Source organism: Schistocerca gregaria, chromosome 1 (assembly GCF_023897955.1).
Source record: "Schistocerca gregaria isolate iqSchGreg1 chromosome 1, iqSchGreg1.2, whole genome shotgun sequence".
Taxonomy (NCBI): Eukaryota; Metazoa; Arthropoda; class Insecta; order Orthoptera; family Acrididae; genus Schistocerca; species Schistocerca gregaria.
The window spans coordinates 1,185,729,358-1,185,756,746 of NC_064920.1; the positions used below are offsets into that span (position 1 = coordinate 1,185,729,358).

The 27,389-nt window shown below is 43.2% G+C and overlaps 1 protein-coding gene across 1 annotated transcript in view; it reads left to right on the plus strand.

The window, feature by feature from the left end:
• LOC126284516 (Down syndrome cell adhesion molecule-like protein Dscam2) overlaps window positions 1-27,389 on the plus strand; it is a 1,260,408-nt gene that overhangs the window by 700,406 nt on the left and 532,613 nt on the right. Inside the window, exon 5 of the mRNA XM_049983498.1 lies at window positions 24,009-24,170. Within this exon, the coding sequence (XP_049839455.1) occupies window positions 24,009-24,170 (162 nt within the window). The remainder of the gene's footprint in view (window positions 1-24,008; window positions 24,171-27,389) is intronic.

Below are 27,389 nucleotides of genomic sequence, written 5' to 3' on the forward strand. Positions count from 1 at the left end.
CATAGCATGACAAAGCACATACACAATGGCGTTGATTGCATCGCAATATTCCCATTACATCCCGAGATATTCAGACGCGAAGTTGACGCTTGAAACACCCGACATGCGCTGCTAGCGCACGTCCTGAGGCTCAGGCGTGAACCCCATGCTGCCCGTAATCGCGATGTGATTGACATGCGTAATCACACTTCCATACTTATCGAGAGGTCCGAAACTAATAATACGGTCTGCTGCCATCAACTCTCATAAGCACGTAATGGTTTCCCTCTTGCACGTTTTACGTATCTACGTACACAATATGAACCAGTACCGATCGGTGTACACCCATCAGGTTGTCTTATTTATCCTGCACACCCAAAATAAGGTTTATCTAACGCGTTATATGACCCATTGTGCCTGTCGCGCAGGGCCTGGCTCTACCTAGTCAAGTGTCCAACGTAGTTCCCACTACTGCCACACTTACCACATCGCCTTGTTAAGATTTGCGACCCATGCAAACTCCTGTACTCCACCACCCTCCGAGCATCCCATTTGTTGTTTCTTGTGCGTGCAGTACAAAAAAATGGCTCTGAGCACTATGGGACTTAACATCTATGGTCATCAGTCCCCTAGAACGTAGATCTAACTAACCTAAGGACATCACACAACCCCCAGCCATCACGAGGCAGAGAAAATCCCTGACCCCGCCGCGTGCAGTGTAGTCGTGCATCAGAGTAATCTAGTGACGGCACGGAGGTAGTACACATTGTGAATAAGAGTTGTGTTGTGGAACTTATACTGAACAGTATAATGTACACACATGAAGATATGGTAGAAATGCTGCTAATCCATGGAGAATGTACGTTGACGGGAAATACGTTATGAGATTGCTTGTTTGTTGATAGTACTGTTAGCGAAAATTATGATTATTAAGTTAATATGTCTGTTTCTATCCTACTCTACATACCTGTACTGTACCCTGTTGTAGGTGGACGAAATGCTGTTCATTCAGAACGACTGTACAGAAGACGATTCCCTGATAAGCCATCGCCTTCGTGCCGGATATTTGGTCGTCTCACATCTCGTCTACGTGAAACGGGAAGCTTAAACCCAAGACCTCTACATCGTCCTAGAACACACACAGATGAACGTGCTGAAGTTGCAGTGCTCGCTACCATAGCTGTGAATCCTCAAGTCAGCATACGTCAAATTGGTCAAATTGAACGTGAAGATGGTGTGTGGAAATCAAGTGCACAGCGTATTCTTAAACGTCATAAATTTCATCCTTACCATGTTCATTTACACCTGGATCTTCATGGAAATGACTTCCGCACTAGGGTAACATTTTGTCGGTGGGCTCAGCAAAAACTTCTGACTAATCCAAATTTTTTTGCAGATGTTCTCTTTACCGACAGAGGCATCATTCTCCAACAAAGGAAAAGGAGGAATATGCATTATTGGTCCGCAATCCAAAATGGCTCCGTCAGGTAGAGCATCAACGTCCGTGGAAAGTTAGTGTTTGGTGTGGGATTATTGGATATAATAAGTAAAAAAGTTTATAGTAGGTGGATCGAAATAAAAGTGGTACAATTCCTAGACAATTTAGTTAGCTTCGTTGGAAACAAAGAATCATGCCAATCGATTCAGTAGATTTGAAGTTACCATACGACGCAATATAAAAAGTCATTTCGAGAAAAACGCGTTTGAAGTTTTGACTACATATAAATGCAATATTATGCAACTTACGTTCAAACTGCTATCCCGGGTCCATAAACTAGTCCTTCCTCTTCCTCATAGAGGACGTTGTGCACGATCTGGGCCATCCTGCGCTGCTCCAGAGCCGCTCGTACGGCAGGTGACAAGCGGTTTTCGGCCGCTTGAATCCGGTGGTCGTCCGAATGCTTAGCGAACTGCATCGAATAGAGCCCCAGGGTGACGTCCGTCGTCGTCATGGTCTTCACAATTGCTGAATAACCTTCGTTGAAGCTGCTCTCTGCCAGGAAAGTCACAATCTTCCCACCAGAATACAAATGCTTGGGGGTTAACTTCCAAACAGATGGTTCAAATGGCCCTGAGCGCTATGGGACTTAACATTTGAGGTCATCAGTCCCCTAGAACTCGGAACTACTTAAACCTAACTAACCTAAGGACATCACACAAATCCATGCCCGAAGCAGGATTCGAACCTGCGACCGTAACGGTAGCGCGGTTCCAGACTGAAGCACCCAGAACCACTCGGTCACACCGGCCGGTTAACTTCCAAACACAAGCGTTCAAACTTCAATTTGAATTTTGAGTGTTTCCTCCCAAGCACCGATACAATAACTTGTCCTCCGAAAGCAAAAACTGGTGCGTGAAAAAGGCCGATTCCAGGCAGTTTATTTTATTTATTTATTTATTTTTGTTCAGCCGCGAATAGTAAACATTTCCGTTCCGTATTCGGAAAAACCGTTTCAGGGGTGGATTTTTTTAACTAAAAGATAGTAAACATCCCATTAAGCAGCCTTTAAATGGCTACGCATGGTTTTGACAGCGTAAGAAAGAAGATCCGTGTTATGTCTGTCTTTGACGCACTCAAATGATGGAAAAACGCCTCGTATTTTTTTTGTAGTCGTATTAGCAATTGGATACCAACTCATGGAGGAGATAATAACAACAGCCTCAGATAATGAAGGCAAGAGCGTGCATAGCTTTCATAAATCTTCCACGCCGACATTGTGCCAAGCTAAGTTTCCGCCTAATTGAGTGGAACTCCTCGGATTTCTCCTCCGACGAGCGTCCAGGCAGAACGTCGGCCTACGCTTCGATTAAGGCCGGATTTTAGTTGCGCTTTAACATCGGTTGTAATTGCCGCTTAGTAATATATTTCCGTCGACAGAAAATTCATTTAAATGAAACAATAACAACTGAAGAGTTGGTTCGCAATACTTATTACGATAAGAGAAAAAGGCGTTGTCCTTACAGAACTTCCAACATTTAAGGAACACATTCTACCTCCTATTTCAAGTGTACTTGGCGTGTAATAACAGCAGACAATTACCTTACTGTATATGTTGTGAGCTTCTGAGCAGGCTATGAGTAACAGAGTAACAACACATTTTAGCAACCAGTTAGTGTTTAGAGCAGCAGTTTGGCTTCAGAGAAGCATCAGTAGAAAATGGACCATCGGGTGTGGGTTTCCGAGTTTCGCTTAATATTTCAGGAGGCCAATACACACATGATGCGGCTACTAGGTTAGCGAGGGCTGTGTGGAAGGGACTGGACTGTTTTTAGGTTAGAGGGTCTCAGGAAACGACAGAAAGGGTGTCCGTCTAAAAAAGGGGAGTTAAAACACAATAAGGTAGTTGTAGAAACAATCGCTGTTGTAGTTGTAAATTGTCGTAGCTGTGTTGGGAAAGAACCTGAGCTCCAAGCAATAATAGAAAGCACTGAATCCCAAATAGTTATAGGTACGGAAAGCTGGCTAAAGCCGAAGTAAGTTCGGCCGAATTTTTTTCAAACGACCTAACAGTGTTCAGAGAGGACAGATTAAATACAATTGGTGGTGGAGTAGTTATTGCTGTCAGAAGTAGTTTACCTAGCTGTGAAATTGAAGTAGATAATTCCTACAAAATAGTATGGGTAGAGGTTACACTTGACAATCGGACTAAACTATTAATTGGATCGTTTTACCGACTAACCTATACGGAAGATATAGTTGCTGAACAGTTCAAAATAACCTTGAGTCCCATTTCAAATTGGTACCCCAATCAAACAATCATAGTCGGTGATCACATCAATCTACCCACGATATGCTGGAAAAATTATACCTTTAAGCCGGCGGCAGGCATAAAACGTCATCCGAAATTGTACTGAATTCTTTCTCAGAAAATTATTTTGAATAGTTAGTTCATGAGCCCACTCGATGCATAAATGGTTGCGAAAGCATGATTGACCTCTTAGCAACAAATAATCCTGGACAAATAGGAAGTATCATGACGAATACAGGGATTAGCGACCACAAAGCAGTTGCTGCTAGGCCGAACATCGTAACACCCATAGCTATCAAAAATGAACGAAAAGTACATCTATTTAAAAAAAGCTGATACAATTCTCTTAAAGCCTTTTTAAGAGACAGTCTCCACTCCTTCCGTTCTGATCAGGTAAGCATAGGAAAGATTTGGAATGATTTCAAAGAGATAGTATCCACGGCAACTAAGAGATATATACCAACGAAGTTAGTAAGTGATGATACCGATCCCCCATGGTACACAAAGCTGGTCAGATCGCTGTTGCAGAAGCAACGAAAAAGACATGCCAAATTTAAAAGAACGCAAAATCCCCAAGACTGGCAAAGTTTTGCAGAAATTAGAAAGATAGCACGTACTTCAGTGGGAGATGCTTTTAATAATTTCCGCAACGAAACTCTGTCTCGGAATCTGGCAGAAAACCCAAAGAGATTCTGTTGATACATAAAGTACACCAATGGCAAGACGCAATCAATACCTTCACTGCGTGATAATAACGGTGAAGACACTGATGACAGCGCCACTAAAGCACGATTATTAAACACGGTTTTCCAAAGCTTCTTCACCAGAGAAGCCGAAGTAAATATTCCTGAATTCCAATGAAGAACAACTGTCAAGACGAAAAAGATATCCTCAGTGTAGCAAAGCAGCTTAAGCCACTTAATAAAGGCAAGGCCTTCGGTCCAGATTGTATACCAGTCAGGTTCCTTTCAGAGTATGCTGATACAATTGCTCCATATTTAGCAATTATACACAACCGCTCGCTTACAGGGAGATCGGCACCTAAAGTCAGGAAAATTGATGAAGTCACACCAATAACCATAAAGGGAAGTAGGAGTAATCCACTGAACTACAAGCACATATCACTAACGTCGATTTGCAGTAGGGTTTTGGAACATACACTGTGTTCGAACATTGTGAATTACCTCGAAGAAAACGATTTACTGACACACAGCACGGATTCATATTGTCATTTTTTCATTTGGAGATGCTGAGAGGAGCTGTTGTCACTAGAAAATGGAGTGCCAAGTGGAGAAGCGCATAGTTCTGCTTCAGTTCGACAGAAGGATGACAGCAGCAGAGGCACCTAGAAACATTTGCGCCTTGTACGGAAACGACAACATTGGACACAGCACGGCAAAACAAAAACAGTTTTCTCGTTTTCAAAAGGATTGTTTGACAGTTGAGATTCTCCACATTGAGGAAGATGTTCGGGGTTCGATGAAGATCGTTTAAACGCATTACTTGACAGTGGTCCATGAATTTATTCTAGAACTATCAAATGTAATGAACTGTGATCATTTCACCATCGGGTGAAATCTGCATGCGGTGGAGAAGATACAAAAATCGGGTGTATGGGTACCGCATGCTCTAAGCTAAAACCACAAAAATCTGCGAGTGGCCATATGTGCATCTTGATTGCTCGCCATCAAGTGGCTGGTGAACAACACCGACCAGTCCTGTTCTGTATCAGTGCTGACGACGGTAAACGGTGCCTTTACGCTAACATAAGAAAAGATATGGATGTTTGATCCAAACAATGCAGCACGTCCACAAAATAGTGTGTTGTGCGACTGGAGGAATAGTGTCGGTGTGGTCTACTACGAATTGCTGCCCTGAGGTGCTGACATTTGTCAACAACTGAGACGTCTTGCAGACGCCGTCCAAGAACAACGGCCAGGATGACTGAAGTGACGCTACTCCACGATAACAGTCGTCGGCATTCTGTTACACTGACGAAAAACACTGTGCAGAAGTTGGGTTGGGAAGTAATTCCGTACCCAGCTTATTCATCTGAACTTTCACCCTCGGATTTTCTCTTTTTTCACTCTCTGTCAAACAACCTTGTTTTATGGATAAATATTCGCTCCAAACGTGACTCGTCGAGTTCTTCGCCTCGAAACCATGCAATTCCCATATTCACGAAATCTAAAAGTTGCCACATAGTTGGCAGACTACCATTCTTCTTGGAATACTGGCATTAATGATTGTATAGTCTCCAGTGGAACCTTATGCCACTCTTCGATCAGAACCTCTTCTAACTCCTGTAGTGACGATGGAGACGGAAATCTGATCCTGCGTCTGTGCTCCAAATCCGCCCACGACGGTTCGATAATGTTCAAGTCCGGTGTTGTGCTGGCCAGCGAAAAAGCTGCAGTCCAGTTGCATCCTCCTGATGCCACGTTTTTGCTGTCCTAACTATGTGAATGAATGTATTATCGTCGTAAAATATGGCATCACTATTGGGAAACAACATTTGAATACTGAGGTGCACCTGATCACCTAAAATATTCACATAATCATTGGCTGTAACACGGCCTTTGAGAGTAATGATGGGACCAGCAAAACAGTATATATGGCTGCCCTCACCAGCACACTTCCATATCCATGCTTAACCGTTGGAGTCAAGCAATCACTATTGTAGGCTTCTTTTGGCGTTCTCCAGAGGTAAACCCAGCCCGATGTTGAAAACAACGAAAACATTGACTCGTGGACCATATGACGTGTTTCCACCGATCAGCCGTCCAGGATTTATGCTCCTGACACCGTGTTTTACGCTTCTTGGCGATGGTTCTCGTCACTAATGGTTTCGGTATAGCAGCTCGTCCATGAATTCTCGTCTTACGGAGTTCTCGGCGGACAGTGACGATAGACACCGGGTCTTTAAGATGACTGTTGAGCTCTGCAGTTACTGCAGCTGCCGTACGTTTGTGTTGTTTTGACACAATTCGTGTTATCGTACGACGATCTCTGTCAATTAGTTCTGATTTGCGCCCAGGCTCCCAGTTAGATGGCATTTTCCTTGACTTCCGGAAGGCCTTCGATACAGTTCCGCACTGTCGCCTGATAAACAAAGTAAGAACCTACGAAATATCAGACCAGCTATGTGGCTGGACTGAAGAGTTTTTAGCAAACAGAACACAGAATATTGTTCTCAATCGAGAGACGTCCGCAGAATGATCATATGAAATTAATTGTTGGTAAGGCGGGTGCCAGGTTCAGATTCATTGGGAGAGTCCTTAGAAAATATAGTGCATCAACAAAGGAGGTGGCTTACAAAACACTCGTTTGACCTATACTTGAGTTATTGCCCATCAGTGTGGGATCTGTACCAGGTCGGGTTGACGGAGGAGGTAGAGAAGATCCAAAGAAGAGCGGCGCGTTTCGTCACAGGGTTATTTGGTAAGCGTGATAGCGTTACGGAGATGTTAGCCAACTCAAGTGGCAGACTCTGTAAGAGAGGCGCTCTACATCGCTGTGTAGTTTGCTGCCCAGGTTTCGAGAGGGTGCGTTTCTGGACGAGGTATCGAATATATTGCTTCCCGCTACTTATACCTCCCGAGGAAATCACTAATGTAAAATTGGAGAAATTCGAGCTCGCACGGAGGCTTTTCCGGCAGTCGTTCTTCCCGCGAACCGTACGCGACTGTAACAGGAAAGGGAGGTAATGACAGTGGCACGTAAAGTACCCTCCGCCACACACACTGTTGGGTGGCTTGCGGAGTATAAATGTAGATGTGTTACGTTTACACGACGATGTCTTTCCGTGTTTTGTGTAGGCTGTCATGACTGTTGAAGCAGTTGCTCTTGAAACATTAAATAAGTTGGCTGTCTTGGTTACTGACGCCCCAACTAACCAGACCACCACAATCTGCCGTCTTTGGAACTATGTAAAGTTTTACATTGCACGTCGACCTCGGCCTCTGAATGCAAATACGAAGTGTGCAGTACTCGTAAACAAGCTGCAAACACTCCAGCGCGACACGTGCTGTAGCTTCGTTGTTGACCGTCAAACACAACCATCCCATTACTATCACTGTTCACATTATTTAGTCTGTCCCCTGTACATACCGGCTATGTAAATCGACACCACATTTATTCAGCTGGGAGCAAAACAAAATTTAAAACATTATCTCCTAATAGAGGAAGCAGTACTACTGCCGATATCGATAAAAAGCGAAACGAAAAGAAAAAAACAACGCATGCAGGAGGTGCTTATCACGCTCGTGACATCCTGAATCTCGCCTGCAGACGGCGGCATTACGTATGGGGCCATATTCTCTTCGTCAGTCGCATCGGCAAAAAAATTATTGGACGTCACTCATAGCGGAGGGGATAAAACCGGACTCGGTGCCAGGTTTTTGCCGAGCTTAGCGCCGGCTCAAAAATGCGGAGAGCGGAGACACCTGTCACGTTGAATGGTCGGACGCGGGCGGCGGCTTGGCTGCCCGCCATCTCTGCCTTCGCCACCAGCGCCGCTACGCGTTGTGTCCCGAGACTCCCGGTGTTAACAGTTGCAGCTCTTCGCGAGACCTTTTTAGGATATTACTCTGCACCTCTTGCAAAAAGGAGTCTCTGGCTAGCTGCTCGGTTGGTTTTGGTGCAGCGAAGCAGGACCGAACCGAGGGCATGGCGAGATAGGCACCTGCCACTGGCGCGGGAACAGAGTTCTCTTACTCCTCGTGTTCCTGTATAAGGAAAGAAGCCTTTCGAACGACCCCCTAGTGTAAACGCCAGCTGATGTCACAATGCGCTTCCACAGTGTCATTTCGTCCAAGTAGTATCATAAACTAACGAACAGATGTCTATCGCTAACTTACGCTTTGTTCACATACCTGTCCCCTACATAACTCGATCGTATGTAACACTGGAATTCCTGGTACTACTTCTACATATACATCTACATCTAAGTGATTACTCTGATATTCACAAGAAAGTGCCTGGCAGAGGTTTCAATGAACCACCTTTATGCTGTCTCTCTACCGTTCCACTCTCTAACGGCACGTGAGAAAAACGAGCACTTAAATTTTTCTGTGCAAATCCTGATTTCTCTTATTTTATCGTGATGCTCATTTCTCCCTATGTAGGTGCCAACAGAATGTTTCCGCAATCGGAGGACAAAACTGGTGATTGAAATTTCATGATAAGATCCAGTCGCAACGAGAAACGCCTTTGTTTTAATGATTTCCACTCTAATTCACGTATCATGTCTGTGACACTATCTCCCCTATTTCGCAATAATACAAAACGAGCTGCCCTTCTTTGTACTTTTTCGATGTCATCGGTCAGTCCCACCTGATGCGGATACCACACCGCACAGCAGTGCTCCAGAATAGGGCAGACAAGCGTGGTGTAATCAGTCTCTTTGGTAGACTCTTGCACCTTCTAAGTGTTCTGCCAAGGAATCGCAGTCTTTGGTTTGCTCTACCCATAACATTATTTATATGATCGTTCCAATTTACATTATTTGTAGCTGTAATCCCTAAATATTTAGTTTAATTTACAACCCTCAGATTTGTGTGACTCACCGCGTAATCGAAATTTAGCTGATTTCTTTTCGTACTCACGTGAATAACTTCACACTTTTCTTTATTCAGGGTCAATTGCCACTTTTCGCACCATACAGATATCTAAATCATTGTTCAGTTCGTTTTGTCGTCTGATGACTTTACAAGACGGTAAATGACAGCATCATCTGCGAACAATCTAAGACGGCTACTCATATTGTCTCCTGTGTCGTTAATGTAGATCAGGAACTTCGCAACGATACAGCAGGACCTCAAAGGTTTGAAAAATGGTTCAAATGGCTCTGAGCACTATGGGACTCAACTGCTGTCGTCATCAGTCCCCTAGAACTTAGAACTACTTAAACCTAACTAACCTAAGGACATCACACATATCCATGCCCGAGGCAGGATTCGAACCTGCCACCGTAGCAGTCGCACGGTTCCGGACTGCGCGCCTAGAACCGCGAGACCACCGCGGCCAGCAAAGGATGGAAAGCAGGTGCTGAAGCAATTACGCTATTTGACGGACGGCTAGCAACTTCTGCAGATTTATGCTGACTGAGGGATTGGACTGAGACGTTACAGTGAAGGAAGCAAGCAGAAAATGTACTGTAGATGGGATATGAAAATTTCGTGCTCCTTCAATCACTGCTTATGCTGTTCTCCAGTTTCAGTTGGACCAATCTGCCGTGTAAATAAAAGATAATTCAAAGAAAGGTTTGTGTGATTGAACAATAACATTACGGGAGTCGTTGTTCCTATGGACAGTTATGCGGTGTTCACCTAACCTGAACACATGTTTAAACAAACATATGCTCTCCCATCGGTCACCATTGTCGAAGAAGACTGGATATTTGCTTTATTTATACATTCTGTATTTTATTATTATTCTAGCGCGAATTAATGAAACACGCTAAACCAGAAAGTGGAAAATTTCTTTCTTATTCGCTGAGCTACACCTTTGACCCAATTAACTCCAGTATAATGTCTGACAGCACAGTCTGTTTTGCTGTGTCCATATCGATGTGTCGTTCTCATGCGCGTATCCGAGCGGATGACAGCGATGTGGGCATCGCTGATGTAGGTTAAATTCGTCGGTAACTGGTGGGTTTCGTTAGCAAAAAATGGTTCAAATGGCTGTAAGCACTATGGGACTTAACATCTTAGGTCATCAGTCTCCTAGACTTCGAACTACTTAAACCTAAATAACCTAAGGACATCACACACATCCATGCCCGAGGCCGGATTCGAACCTGCAACCGTAGCAGCAGCGCGGTTCCAGACTGAAGCGCCTAGAATCATTCGGCCACAGCGGCCAGCTTTCGTTAGCAGAAACGTTGCATCCACAATTCTAGGTGACTGTACACGAAAAGGAGAAACCGTTTGAGTTCGAATGCTTCAAACTATTTGTAGCATCACTAGTGAAATGAAAAACAGATCTCAAATAATCATATCATTTTCTGTCAGGAAAATAAAGGGTATCAACAGGGAGGGGAAAATCAAAGTGGACCTGACGAATGGATACCATGAGTGGCAGCATTGGTTCGTCGATTTGAGGGAGAGTACCAAACACCGAGGTCATCGGTCCCATCGCCGACCTTTGTGACCGAGCGGTTCTAGGCGCCTTGGGCTTGGATGAGTCTGATGTCCTTAGGTCAGTTAGGTTTAAATAGTTCTAAGTTCTAGGGACTGATGACCTTAGGTGTTATGTCCCGTAGTACTCAGAGCCATTTGAACCGTTTGAACCATCGGTCCCATCGGATTAGGTAAGGTAGCCGGCCGTGCCCTTCCTGCGATTTACCTCAAGCGATTTTGGGAAATCACCGAAAACCTAAATCACGATGAACCGTCATTCTCCCGAATGCGAGACCAGTGTGCTAACTGCTGCGCCACCTCGCTCGGTGTGGCAGCATTAACGGAAGAGGAAAAGACCTACGCTTACTTCCAATAGGATGGAGCAACAGCCGGCCGTACCTTGGAGCACGTTTACACCATCTCCACGCGTAACAGAGTTGTTAGCAGAGGTCAGTCTGTTGGCGGCCCTCCCTGGTCACCCAGATCACCTGATCTGGCAGTGTGTATTGCAACAGTCCTCATACTCTTCAAGAACTGAAGCAGCACATTTCGGACGAGACTGGAGCAACTCCAGTAGTCCAGTCTCCATTCGCCTTCATCAACGTGCTGACTAGTGCTCGAAAGAGCCAATGGTAATCACTCCCAACATGTTGTATAGTCCAATTAGTATTGTATTTCCTTTCCTCTGCTATGTTTCTTTTTATCCTTTGTTCTCCGGGCCACTTTTGTTTGCCCCCGACTGTATATATTGTATCATGAAAATTGTGCACCTGTTTTTGCTGACAAATGTAGTAGATATATTGATACAGCGGCGCTAGTTAGCGGTAGCTGCTTCCGAGTTCCAGTTAAAAGAGTTCTGTATGTGTACACTTTGAAATACGGGGTGCGACAATAAAGTAATGAGACTGATGTGGAAAAAATGTTGCTTACCGTTTTAGTCAAGTTCAGTGTTGTCTCCGTTCTGATTGCACACACTTTTTGCAGCGCTTCTGCCATTGATGGTAACATTTCTGGAACTCATCTTCTGTAATATCCTCCAAGACCCTCGTCACAGCATTTTGGACATCTGGTGTTGTTTGTAAATGGTGTCCCTTGACCACCGTTTTGACTCTTGGACATAGAAAAAAGTCGCACGGAACGACATCTGGTGAAGAAGGTGGCTGTGGTAGTACAAAAATTTGTTTTGAGGTTAAAAATTGCTGTACTGGTAGAAAAGTGTGGGGTGGCGCATTATCGTGATGCAGAATCCAGTTATCAGCAATGTTGGCATGTACACGAAGAACTCTTTTACGTAGTCTTTCCAAAATTTCTTTGTAGTAATACTGGTTAACTGTTTAGCCAGGAGGCACCCACTCTTTATAAACAATTCCCATGGAATCGAAGAAGCACACAAGCATGCATTTCACTTTTGATTTTGACTTGCGAGCTTTTTTTCGTCTGGGTGATCCCTTTGAGCACCATTGCAAACTTTGTCGTTTTGACTCTGGATCTTACTGAGAAAACCAACTTTCATCACCAGTGATAACACGGCTCAACAATTCTGGATTGATTTCCGTTTGCTCCAACAGATCTGCTGCCACATTTTTCCGTTTTGCTCGCTGTTGTGCTGTGTGATTTTTGGGGACCATCTTTGCACAAATCTTTCTCATACAAAGATCGTCTGTTATTATTAGACGAACCGTATCTCGATTGACGTTCAGTTCTTCTGCAATCATTTTCACTGATAACCTTCGATCGGATCGTACGAGTTCACGCACACTGGCCAAGTTGACATCCGTCCATGAGGTTGATGGTCGTCCACTGCGGTCTTCATCTTCAATATTCGTTCTGCCTTCACTAAACATTTTATGCCAACGAAAAACTTGAGGTCTTGGCATAACCTCCTCTCCAAAAGCCTTCGTCGCGTTTTCACCCACTTTAACGCAAAAAGAAATGGCATACCGTTGCGCAATATTATGCGGTTCCATTTCTGTGACGAGAGACACAGACACGTGTTAACTTATTAGAGCACAACTCATGACTGATCAGTTGCATCGATGTGCCTCTTGGACTAGAAGCAGCTTATAGACCAAGGTCAAAGATATTGTGCCTACGCAAGCCTGCACGGTTGCCACATCTTCCAAAGAAAATCATTCTCATTAATTTATTGTCGCACCTCATATGTGGTCAGCAGTTTTTGTTCTTTAGCTGCTCCTTGTGTTATAAGGAAATAAAATAGCCAAAGGCTGGATACTCATTTAGCAGCGTAGGTAGCCTTAGCAAAGTGACTAGCAAAATTTCACAGCCTCACAGCAAGAACAACGGGTTTGCTGCCTGTGTTACCCCTGCGCAGGAACAAGGACATCTTTACAAGACAACGTGTCGCTGGGCGTTTACAGACTTGGCAGAATACAAATAGGTCCATCACATACCCTGCCTTTCCAAGAACAAATTGGAATAGTTACTCACTGTCTGTCGTAACAGAGAAGGGGAATGAATACTGAGAGTGCATGTTGTACTGGGGACTGATTGTCTTACTGGGTTGCTCCAGACGTTCAGTCCGTTGCGCGAATTTTAATTTTATCGCCATATTACGCATTTGGGGCGGATTAAAGTGTGATGACCAACCGCATAGCCCAAATAGCACGTAAAGCAGATTCCATAACGAGATTCAGTGGAAAGATGCAGACATGCTATCCACTCAGGAAAGAAGAAGTTAAAAAAAACCTTCATGCAACGACTAGGAATATTGTTCATCTGGCATCGAGCCTTACAGGATTGACAGAGGAAACAAAGAAAATCCAAATAAGAGCAGCGCGTTTCGTCACTGGTTCATTTAGTAAGCTCGAAATCATTACGGGGATGTTTACCCAAGTCCATGCAGACACCACAAGCGAGCCGTAGTGCATCACGATGTGGTTCACGGCTAAAATTCCAAGAGTGTACGTTCCTATAAAAGTCAATGGACATCCTACATATGACCGTGGAGTTACAATTAGAGAGAATCAAACTCACACGAAGAATGACATTGGTACAGGAAGCACTCTTTGCTACACACCATAGGGTGGCTTGCGGAGTAGAGATGTAGATCGAATTTAATATTTCGACTTCAGGGCCACTGAGCGACTGGACCTATGAGTTAGACCCGCTTATTGACCTTAATAAGACAAAGGCTTCTTAAGAATTTGTATGGCTCCCTGTCTTTAATAGGGATTTCCTACATGCAACTTTCCACTTGTCACTGGACAAGTACCTGACTAAGGTACGAGCGTATGGGATTGGTTCCTAAGTATGTGAGTGGCTCGAAGACTTCTTAAGTAATAGAACCCAGTACGTTGTCCTCGATGGTGAGTGTTCATCGGAGGTGAGGGTATCATCTGGAGTGCCCCAGGGAAGTGTGGTAGATCCGCTGTTGTTTCCTATCTACATAACTGATCTTTTGGACAGGGTGGATAGCAATGTGTGGCTGTTTGCTGATGATGCTGTGGTGTACGGGAAGGTGTCGTCGTTGAGTGACTGTAGGAGGATTCAAGATGACTTGGACAGGATTTGTGATTGGTGTAAAGAATGGCAGCTAACTCTCTAAATATAGATAAATGTAAATTAATGCAGATGAATAGGAAAAAGAATCCTGTAATGTTTGAATACTCCATTAGTAGTGTAGCGCTTGACACAGTCACGTCGATTAAATATTTGGGCGTAACATTGCAGAGCGATATGAAGTGGGACAAGCATGTAATGGCAGTTGTGGGGAAGGCGGATAGTCGTCTTCGGTTCATTGGTAGAATTTTGGGAAGATGTGGTTCATCTGTAAAGGAGACCGCTTATAAAACAGTAATACAACCTATTCTTGAGTATTGCTCGAGCATTTGGGATCCCCTATCAGGTCGAATTGAGGGGGACATTGAAGCAATTCAGAGGCTGCCTGCTAGGTTTGTTACTGGTAGGATTGATCGTCACGCGAGTGTTACGGAAATGCTTCAGGATCTCGGGTGGGTTCTCTAGAGGAAAGGAGGCATTCTTACGGTGAATCTCTACTAAGGTAATTTAGAGAACCAGCATTTGAGGCTGACTGCAGTACAATTTTACTGCCGCCAACTTACATTTCGCGGGAAGACCACAAAGATAAGATAAGAGAGATTAGAGCTCGTACATGGGCATATAGGCAGTCATTTTTCCCTCGTTTTGTTTGGGAGTGGAACACGGAGAGAAGATGCTAGTTGTGGTACGAGGTACCCTCTGCCACGCACCGTATGGTGGATTGTGGAGTATGTATGTAGATGTAGATGTAGAACATTCTATAGGATATCTTGATTTTACGTAGTTTTAGTTTTATTACGTAGGATTTTCAGGGTTATTGACACAGCTGAATCAAGGTGTTGATCCTTTTGGACTGGCTGATCACATTTTATTGAAATAAAGACAAAACCTTCTTCAGAATTTTTGTATCTCAAACTCATAGTGATTGATACTTGTCAAAGTTATATGTAATTTTGTTCTTGTGTTTCCGTACTTCCCTAAAGCTAAACAAATTTCTACACCCTGGTGGCTCCTGTACTAATGTTTTACCTGTGTTTATGGTGATAAGTTTACTGAAAATCTTGTACCGTGTGGACGCTACCCTGTTAGGAAAGACATACAGTAACTATACAAAAGGGTCCAATAAATGTATCCACTGTTTAAAAGTCCATAATTTGCAAACTAACTGACGAAGCTGTCTCATTTTTGGTGAAAGTGTAGCATAAAGTCCAACTTAAAGATATTACTGTAGGTGTTCGAAATGGTCACCATTAACATCCACACACAAACGATGACGCCGAAGTGCAGTACGAACTACTGACTGCAACGTGTTCAGTTGGATATTTGCACATGAATGTACGATGGACTCTCGAGGTTGATCCAATGTGCGTGGCTTTTGTCGATAAACGACCTTCTTTAGTGTTTCCCACAGGTAAAAGTCCAGAAGAGTTAGGTCAGGGGAACGTGGTGGATACTCCACAGCACCTCTACGGGCTGTCCATCTTCCTGGTAGATTTCCGTCGAGATACGCCCTAACACAATTTTGGTAGTGGGCTGGGGCACTATCTTTTTGAAAGTAAACTCTTCCGTCTCCATACAAGTCTCGGATGGCAGGTAAAATGTGTGTTTGAAGCTTCTGAAGGTACACCTCACCGGCAACTGTGCCGTCAAAGAAGAATGACCCAATCGAGCGCTGGTAAGACAACCAGCAAGACACATTTACTCCTGGCAAATTCACAGCTTTGTCTACATCGACGTTCGGATTTTTGGCGGCCCAGTAGATGCAATTCTGGTGATTTACTGTACCACTGAGTGCCTCACCAGACCACACATTTCTCTGTAAACTCTTCATCGTTGTCCACCATGTTAGTAAATCACTCGCGGTACTCCATTCTACGATCTGGGTCGGCCTCGTTCATTGCGTGTAGCAATCGTGGGATGTAGCACTTCCACTTTACTATCTTCAAAATTCGCCAAACACGTGAGTGACTCACTCCAGTTTTACGAGCACATTTTCTCACAGACTTCTGTGGTGAATGAGTGAACTGTTGTAACACACGACGGGTGTTAGCTGGTCTTGTTACTGTTACAGGCCATCCAGATCGTTGTTTGCGTACATCTTTAACACAGCCTTCGGCTTCAAATTTGTCTCGAATGCGACGATTCGTTAAACGTTTCGGTGACTCCGTTTGATACTCATTTCACCATTGCCGTTGAACCTCATTAGTATTTTCGTACTTCTTCAAAACTGACTTCCTTTCATGGAATGTAAGCCTTTCGCCAGCCATGTTTACTCGAGTAACTAGGTGCAACGAAGAACAAAACACTGACTATCTGGCGTCTGTCATCTGACAAAACAAAACAACGCAATACAACGCTTGTGTGGCGATTGCCGGAACTACATACTGTTACACTACCAAAGATGAGACAACTCCGTCAGTTAGTTTGCCAGTTATGGACTTTTAAACAGTGGATACATTTTTTTTGGATCCCTCTGTAGATCTGTGCAGTTCTGGGAATTTTTTCGCCTCAGGCATTCAGTAATTTTGCTGACTCCTTTTATCTTAGCCGGACGGGGTGGCCGAGCGGTTCTATGCGCTACAGTCTGGAACCGCGGACCGCTACAGTCGCAGGTTCGAATCCTGCCTCGGGCATGGACGTGTGTGATGTCCTTATGTTAGTTAGATTTAAGTAGTTCTAAGTTCTAGCGGACTGATGACATCAGAAGTTAAATCCCATAGTGCTCAGAGCCTTTTGAACCATTTGAGCCTTCTATCTTACATTTCCTTCAGCTTTAATCATTTCTATTGAAAGACTTCGAATAATTCCATACACGTCGCCTGTCGTGATTTCCGGAACGTTGTTACTTTCCTTATTAATAACACTGATTTATCAGCTGACGAAGGATAATCAGCCGTGTCAATTGTACTATGTATTGTTATTCTGTTCGGAGTCAAACTTCATTTAAAAACGTAGAGTGTAGTACAATTGGTGTGCGCAAATAACTTGTCTAATCTGTGCTCCAGCGCGATGGAGAAAATATAACGCAAATGGACAAGAAGTTCAGGTGTAAAAAGTGGCGGAACTGACTATTCTGCTTTCAAATAATAAAAAAAATCTTGTCTCATGATATTTGAGAGTAACTTTAAGCTGCAGCTAGACTGTTTCACAGTCACCTATTATCAACATTTAACTTCAATCAAAATTGTTAACTGTCAATAGAACAAACGAGCTTGCTTTTATTAATTTTTTTTTCATTTTAGCTGTAGGAGAACTGTAATATCGTAGAGCAGTCACATGTTATGTTGCTGCTTTAAAAGAATAACAAACAAACAGAGTGAATAAGGACAATAATAACAGTATAACAACAACAATCAAGTTATACGGAAAGGTGTTAATTTGAAATTACTTCTCATGGATATGCAATGGAGAAACAGACTGCCATGGCCTACTTTTATGAACCATCCTCACATTTAGTTGGAATGGAGTGAGAAAGCACTGGAAATTAAATCCAGGAAGAGTCGACGAGGCAACACTTTGCCTCTTGCTTATAAAACGAGAATTTCCTCATTTATCTACACTTTAAGAAAATTACGGTAATAACATTCAATTACAAATGGACCTAGAAATAAGATTTTGGTAACAAAAATTGCTTCAAGGGGATCTGAAAAAGTTTCTAAAAATGTATACTACACTGTAACACGTATTTTGACCTCAATTGACAAGAAACACCCCCTCCCCCCCCCCCCACACACACACACAGAGAAATACATTTTTATGATCTTCACGGTGTTCAAGAATTAGCATCACATATGACCTGTGTGGAGTCTTTTGGATCATTTTCATCTGAAGTAAATGGCCCCACATTATTATGTTTTGTGACATCAGAGAGTGTAAGAATATCAAATAAATACCTTAAGGCTATTAAAAATTATAGCATCAAACGATTTTTTCAACTTTCACAAGACATCATGAATTTCGGTTTTCCCTTTTAGATTTCTTTCGATTCTTTATTCCAATAAATCTGTATGTAATCCAACCGTTCTAAGGGAATAGAAAACCACTCTCGTCGGAGATGTGAGAAAGAGTTATTGAAACTGAGTTACCATACAGGAAATAAATGGAACACTGAGGAATTCCTAATTTAAATGCTTACCTCAGACGTAAGTTCCTTGTATTCATCACAGAGGCAATGAAGTGTTCCTATTTTTAACACAGATATTATTTGGGATCTATTTCTACAGGACAAATATTTTTGAGTATCTATCACCAAATAATAGGTTTCTCATCACTATGATAAACCGAAGATGACTGTTTCATGTCTGTTGGTATACTGGTGAATATTTGGTAATGAGCTGCTAACATTACGTATTCGCATTACATATAGGACGACCCTGAGTGAAGTGCAGTTCTGTAATCAGTTTCAAAGCTTTGTCTGTTACATAATTCTGTTGAAATTTGCGCTCTTTTTGTCAATGGATCTACATATAATCGATTTCTTCCGACGAAAGGCTCGTTGCTCAACATAACCCACATTTTTCCGTAATAAAAGTGTGTTCTTTCCGTAACAACATAAAATTACTTCAAATTATACGTCTCTTTTCATAATCGTCTCTTACCCATACTTATGTCATATTACTTTCTTTCTGTTCACTCAATCAGTGCTCATAGCGGGAGTCACATATTCTCTTACAATTTTCTGTTTAGAAATTAGCTGTAATCTCTCCACTCCGAGTTCTTTAAAGAATCTAAATCACATAAATTAAATAAAATCACGCCTCCAATTGCTTTACAAGTGAGTTAACGTATTACATATTTGACATTCAGCATGTGGATCCTGTAATGATTGAAAATGCAAAACTTTAATTATATTGGTTTTATTAGTTTCTGACTTTTCGCTCACAGACTAAATAAAAAATTTGAAACCGAAGCAGGTAGGGTAGATTCAGAGAGCATTCCAATTTTTCTTGAATCGTGCAAGACGTATAAGAAATAATGTGAATCAAATTTTTGTTTCAACTGGAAATCGTTAGATAGGCAAACAGTTTTCTTCGTTTCATTATTTTGTGAGAGAAAGTTTCAAAAAGGTTTGAAATTTTGTATAAAGTTTGTTGCAAGTCGGAAAGCGCACACATTCTGACGTAATTAACAATATATTCAGCAACGCGCTGAATCGATGTCAACGGTGGCTATTTTGAGCATCTTGTCCGATGTTTATAAATAAGATTAAATATTGTAAATATGTTCCAGGCCAGCTTTATTTTGCCCATTTTTTTGGCGTTTGTGGATATGGCTTCCAAGTGACGTGGGCACGATTAAACACCAGAAAACATAGATACACGTCAACATTGCCACCGACATTGGAGGTGCGAAATGTGTGAGAAAATTAATGAGACTGATTTCTTATGTACCAAAGTTTCTTTTATTTTTTTCAAACAACAACATTGTCGCGTTCAAGATAGTTCCCCCGGCAGCTGTATACCGCCGGAGTCGTTGTTCCGTCTTCGCAGGGCCTTTAACATGTGATCACATTCTTTTAAATGTTCTCTAGAGTCACAAAATCACGTCATTTTAAGACACTTTTCAATTTCGGAAAAAGAAAAAGGCCACTAAGACTCAGCTACATCTACATCTACATCTACATTCATAATCCGCAAGCCACCCAACGGTGTGTGGCGGAGGGCACTTTACGTGCCACCGTCATTACCACCCTTTTCTGTTCCAGTCGCGTATGGTTCGCGGGAAGAAAGACTGTCTGAAAGCATCCGTGCGCGCTCGAATCTCTCCAATTTTACATTCATGATTTCCTCGGGAGGTATAAGCAGCGGGAAGCAATATATTCGATACCTCGTCCAGAAACGCACCCTCTCGAAACCTGGACCGCAAGCTACACCGCGATGCAGAGCGCCTCTCTTGCAGAATCTGCCACTTGAGTTTGCTAAACATCTCCGTAACGCTATCACGGTTACCAAATAACCCCGTGACGAAACGCGCCGCTCTTCTTTGGATCTTCTCTATCTCCTCCGTCAACCCGATCTGGTACGGATCCCACACTGATGAGCAATACTCAAGTATAGGTCGAACGAGTGTTTTGTAAGCCACCTCCTTTGTTGATGGATTACATTTTCTAAGGACTCTCCCAATGAATCTCAACCTGGTACCCTCCAACTCCCAGATATTTAACAGAAGTAACTGCTACCAGTGTTTGTTCCGCTATCATATAATCATACAATAAAGGATCCTTCTTTCTATGTATTCGCAATACATTACATTTCTCTATGTTAAGGGTCAGTTACCACTCCCTATACCAAGTGCCTATCCGCTTCAGATCTTCCTGCATTTCGCTACAATTTTCTAATGCTGCAGCTTCTCGGTATACTACAGCATCATCCGCGAAAAGCCGCATGGAACTTCCGACACTATCTACTAGGTCATTTATATATATTGTGAAAAGCAATGGTCCCATAACACTCCCCTGTGGCACGCCAGAGGTTACTTTAACGTCTGTAGACGTCTCTCCATTGATAACAACATGCTGTGTTCTGTTTGCTAAAAACTCTTCAATCCAGCCACACAGCTGGTCTGATATTCCGTAGGCTCTTACTTTGTTTATCAGGCGACAGTGCGGAACTGTATCGAACGCCTTCCGGAAGTCTAGGAAAATAGCATCTACCTGGGAGCCTGTATCCAATAATTTCTGGGTCTCATGAACAAATAAAGCGAGTTGGGTCTCACACGATCGCTGTTTCCGGAATCCATGTCGATTCCTACGGAGTAGATTCTGGGTATCCAAAAACGACATGATACTCGAGCAAAAAACATGTTCTAAAATTCTATAACAGATCGACGTCAGAGATATAGGTCTATAGTTTTGCGCATCTGCTCGACGACCCTTCTTGAAGACTGGGACTACCTGTGCTCTTTTCCAATCATTTGGAACCTTCCGTTCCTCTAGCGACTTGCGGTACACGGCAGTTAGAAGGGGGGAAAGTTCTTTCGCGTACTCTGTGTGGAATCGAATTGATATTCCGTCAGATCCAGTGGACTTTCCTCTGTTGAGTGATTTCAGTTGCTTTTCTATTCCTTGGACACATTTGTGCGAGGATTTAGAGAAGGAATTGCAGTGCGGTCTTCCTCTGTGAAACAGCTTTGGAAAAAGGTGTTTAGTATTTCAGCTTTACGCGTGTCATCCTCTGTTTCAAAGCAATCATCATCCCGGAGTGTCTGGATATACTGTTTCGAGCCACTTACTGATTTAACATAAGAACAGAACTTCCTAGAATTTTCTGTCAAGTCGGTACATAGAATTTTACTTTCGAATTCACTGAACGCTTCACACATAGCCCTCCTTACGCTAACTTTGACATCGTTTAGGTTCTGTTTGTCTGAGAAGTTTTGGCTGCGTTTAAACTTGCAGTGAAGCTCTCTTTGCTTTCGCAGTAGTTTCCTAACTTTGTTGTTGAACCACGGTGGGTTTTTTCCGTCCCTCACAGTTTTACTCGGCACATAACTGTCTAAATCGCATTTTACAATTGCCTTAAACTTTTTCCATAAACACTCTACATTGTCAGTGTCGGAACAGAAATTTTCGTTTTGATCTGTTAGGTAGTCTGAAATCTGCCTTCTATTACTCTTGCTAAACAGATAAACCTTCCTCCCTTTTTTATATTCCTATTAACTTCCATATTCAGGGATGCTGCAACGGCCTTATGATCACTGATTCCCTTTTCTGCACTGACAGAGTCGAAAAGTTCGGGTCTGTTTGTTATGAATAGGTCCACGATGTTATCACCACGAGTCGGTTCTCCGTTTAATTGCTCGAGGTAATTTTCGGATAGTACACTCAGTACAATGTCTCTCGATGCTCTGTCCCTATCACCCGTCCTAAACATCTGAGTATCCCAGTCTATATCTGGTAAATTGAAATCTCCACCTAAGACTATAATATCCTGAGAAAATTTATGTGAAATGTATTCCAAATTTTCTCGCAGCTGTTCTGCCACTAATGCTGCTGAGTCGAGAGGTCGGTAAAAGGAGCCAATTATTAACCTAGCTCGGTTGTTGAGTGTAACCTCGACCCATAACATTTCGCAGGAACTATCCACTTCTACTTCACTACAGGATAATCTACTACTAACAGCGACAAACACGCCACCACCGGTTTCATGCAATCTATCCTTTCTAAACATCGTCTGTGCCTTTGTAAAAATGTCGGCTGAATTTATCTCTGGCTTCAGCCAGCCTTATGTACCTATAACGATTTCAGCTTCGATGCTTTCTATCAACGCGTGAAGTTCCGGTACTTTACCAATGCAGCTTTACAGTTACAATACCGATTGCTGCTTGGTCCCCGCATGTCCTGACTTTGCCCCGCACCCTTTGAAGCTGTTGCCTTTTCTGTACTTTCCCGAGGCCATCTAACCTAAAAAAACCGCCCAGTCCACGCCACACAACCCCTGCTACCCGTGTAGCCGCTTGCTGCGTGTAGTGGACTCCTGACCTATCCAGCGGAACCCGAAACCCCGCCACCCTATGGCGCAAGTCGAGGAATCTGCAGCCCACACGGTCGCAGAACCGTCTCAGCCTCTGATTCAGACCATCAGCTCTGGTGAATAGGAGGGCCATGGAGCAACAGGAAATTCTTTTGAGGTCAAAAATTCCGCGATGGAATTGGCCGTGTGAAATGGGGCGTTGACATGATAACAGAACTCACTTGTCAGCAATCCCCAGTGTCAATCGATTCACCCTTTTATTGAGCTTTTCAAGGACATTTTTTCTGAAACACTTAGTTGACAGATCGTTCTGGACGAGAAAATTACTTATGCACGATACGGGGTACTGCCAAAAACTAAATCAGCATTGTTTTGGTCTTTGATCTGCTCATCCGATCTTCCTTCGTTCGAGGAGATGTCGCAGTGCCCCACCTAATCTTGCCGCTTTGTCTCAGATTCGTATTCAAAAATCCAGCATTCATCATGTTTGATCACATTCTTGGTCATTGACAGTCCTCTGAAGAACGTCAAAACACACGTTTCTTCGATTGTTCTTCTGCTCAGTTGTGATGTACGGTGAAGTAGTTTAACTCCTCACCAATCATCCTTATTGTTAAATGTCCATCTTATATCAGAAGAGCACGCACACCTCCGACTTTTTCGTCGGATTTTGAAGCTGTAGCTCTCCCTGAGCGAGGTTCAACGTGTTCTCCGCCTTCTAAAAACGATTTGTGCCAGTGAAAAGTTTGTGTTCTTGATAATGAATGTCCCCCATTGGCCTGTTGAACCTTTTCAGAGGTCACACTCGCGTTTTCTCCTAGCGTAACCAAAGACTTGATTGGATAACATTGCTCTAGATTCCGCTGTTTCATTTTAGTAACACACAACAAAATCCCAACTTCACTGATGACGCTCTCAAAAATCAACTGGTGACTGTACGGAGCGGAAACTCGGACTGATTATCTGGAAGGCATAAACATACGTATATACACAAGTAGAATAGCACAGTGTGGCCAGATCGCTCACTGTGTAGTCAGTCTCATAAATTTCCTCACACACCTCATACACTACAACATTCCGGTATTGACAGCTAAAATTGATTCCATCTAAGACCATCGCTAAATCCGCGACGTTTCGGCCATAACGCGGCCTTCCATCCTCTGTTGCAGTGGTGCGTCAGGACTACGAGGTGCAGGTGTACCGCGCGCATGCGCTGCTGGGCAACACGGCGGTGCTGCGCTGCGTCATCCCGCCCTTCGTCCGGGACGACGTCTCCGTCTCCTCCTGGTTCCGGGACGACGCCATCATCCTGCCGGGCAGCCACGATGCAGGTCAGTCAGAACCACTGCCCATCTACACTCTGTTCATCGTTACCTCAACACAGAAGTAAACACTGGGCCCTGCGTTTGTTGTTTCCTCACTCGATTCTCCTACCCGCGGAAGGTAGTCACTTGTTTTCAGATTCGAAAAGTAGCAATAATTTGAAAACAAGAAATAAAATACATAATATCAATGAATATCCAGAATGCCAATGAAATATCAGGACTAGTTTTCCTTGTTAGAAAGCGACAAGCACCAGAATTTAGCAACATCAGGCATCAAATGCAAAAACATTAAAGTACATGTGCAAAGTAACATTTCAACGCCTGTAACCATACTATTTGGTTCCCTACAGCTTTCCTTACAACAGTTTCAACTTATCTTGACAACTCAACTTTGCATATTTTTCCGAACCCTCCTAATGCCCAAAAAAACGGTCATTGCACATTCGACAGCTCAGATGTTCATCTATTGTTGAATAAAACGTTCACGGTTTTCAAGCCGCGTCAGTTCGAATAAAATCCTCGAGCTTTCCATGACCATCTCTGCCATCGTCGTCAGGAGTTCACTGACTGCCGGAGCTGCTACGGTTTCTCTCTTATATAGGCATGATAACATCATCAGCAGCGAATCAGATCGATCCAAGGAGGCGCGCGCGAGTTAGTCTACGCGGGCAGCTAGCGAAGCTATCGCCCATGGCAGCATCGGTGACGTCAGGTGGTGCCAGGGGCAGGCGCTCCCGCTCCCGCTTCGCTCATCTGTCTTTGATTTCTTTTGATGTCTAACTCCCGCCGCCATGCCCTGCTGAGTGTGTACCTCTATTGAAATTGTTGTCGTTTAAACGAATTTCGGCCGCTTCCTTTATAACAGAATGTAGATGCATGAGCCAACACTTTTGTATTTTAGAACTGTATTTATTATATGTCCCTCGCCCCCCCCCCCCCCCCCCCCCATGAACCATGGACTTTGCCGTTGGTGAGGAGGCTTGCGTGCCTCAGCGATACAGATGGTATCTTTTGAGAGGCCAGACAAACGTGTGGTTCCTGAAGAGGGGCAGCAGCCTTTTCAGTAGTTGCAGGGGCAACAGTCTTGATGATTGACAGATCTGGCCTTGCTACATTAACCAAAACGGCCTTGCTGTGCTGGTACTGCGAACGGCTGAAAGCAAGGGGAAACTACAGCCGTAATTTTTCCCGAAGACATGCAGCTTTACTGTATGATTAAATGATGATGGCGTCCTCTTGGGTAAAATATTCCGGAGGTAAAATAGTTCCCCATTCGGATCTCCGGGCGGGGACTACTCAGGAGGACGTCGTTATCAGGAGAAAGAAAACTGGCGTTCTACGGATCGGAGCGTGGAATGTCAGATCCCTTAATCGGGCAGGTAGGTTAGAAAATTTAAAAAGGGAAATGGATAGGTGAAAGTTGGATATAGTGGGAATTAGTGTAGCTCGCTGGCAGGAGGAACAAGACTTCTGGTCAGGTGAATACAGGTTTAAAAATACATAATCAAATAGGGTTAATGCAGGAGTAGGTTTCATAATGAATAAAAAAATAGGAGTGCGGGTAAAAGCTACTGCAAACAGCATAGTGAACGTATTATAGTGGCCAAGATAGACACAAAGCCCATGCCTACTACAGTAGTACAAGTTTACATGCCAACTACCTCTGCAATTGATGAAGAAATTGATGAATTGTATTATGAAATAAAAGAAATTATTCAGGTAGTGAAGGGAGACGAAAATTTAATAGTCATGGGTGACTGGAATTCGTCAGTAGGAAAAGGGAGAGAAGGAAACATAGTAGGTGATTATGGATTGGGGGTAAGAAATAAAGGAGGAAGCCGTCTGGTAGAATTTTGCACAGAGCATAACTTAATCATAGCTAACACTTGGTTCAAGAATCACAAAAGAAGGTTGTATACATGGAAGAATCCTGCAGATACTAAAAGGTATCAGACAGATTATATAATGGTAAGACAGAGATTTAGGAATCAGGTTTTAAATTGTAGGACATTTCCAGGGGCAGATGTGGACTCTGACCACAATCTATTGGTTATGACCTGTAGGTTAAAACTGAAGAAACTGCAAAAAGGTGGGAATTTAAGGACATGGGATCTGGATAAGATGAAAGAACCAGAGGTTGTACAGAGTTTCAAGGAGAGAATAAGGGAACAATTGACAGGAATGGGGGAAAGAAACACAGTAGAAGAAGAATGGGTAGCTCTGAGGGATGAAGTAGTGAAGGCAGCAGAGTATCAAGTAGGTAAAAAGACGAGGGTTGCTAGAAATCCTTGGGTAACAGAAGAAATACTGAATTTAATTGATGAAAGGAGAAAATATAAAAATGCAGTAAATGAAGCAGGCAAAAAGGAATAGAAACGTCTCAAAAATGAGATTGACAGGAAGTGCAAAATGGCTAAGCAGGGATGGCTAGAGGACAAATGTAAGGATGTAGAGTCTTATCTCACTAGGGGTAAGATAGATACTGCCTACAGGAAAATTAAAGAGACCTTTGGAGAGAAGAGAACCACGTGTATGAATATCAAGAGCTCAGATGGCAACCCAGTTCTAAGGAAAGAAGGGCGATGTACTTGAGGACAATATTATGGAAATGGAAGAGGATGTAGATGAAGACGAAATGGGTGATAAGATACTGCGTGAAGAGTTTGACAGAGCACTGAAAGACCTGAGTCGAAACAAGGCGCCCGGAGTAGACGGCCTTGGGAGAGCCAGTCATGACAAAACTCTACCAGCTGGTAAGCAAGATATATGAGGCAGGCGAAATACCCTCAGACTTCAAGAAGAATATAATAATTCCAATCCCAAAGAGAGCAGGTGCTGACAGATGTGAAAATTACTGAACTATCAGTTTAATAAGTCACAGCTGCAAAATACTAACGCGAATTCTTTACAGACGAATGGAAAAACTGGTAGATGCGGACCTCGGGGAGGATCAGTTTGGATTCCGTAGAAATGTTGGAACACGTGAGGCAATACTGACCTTACGACTTATCTTAGAAGAAAGATTAAGAAAAGGCAAACCTACGTTTCTAGCATTTGTAGACTTAGATAAAGCTTTTGACAATGTTGACTGGAATACTGTCTTTCAAATTCTGAAAGTGTCAGGGGTAAAATACAGGGAGCGAAAGGCTATTTACAATTTGTACAGAAAACAGATGGCAGTTAGAAGAGTCGAGGGACATAAAAGGGAAGCAGTGGTTGGGAAAG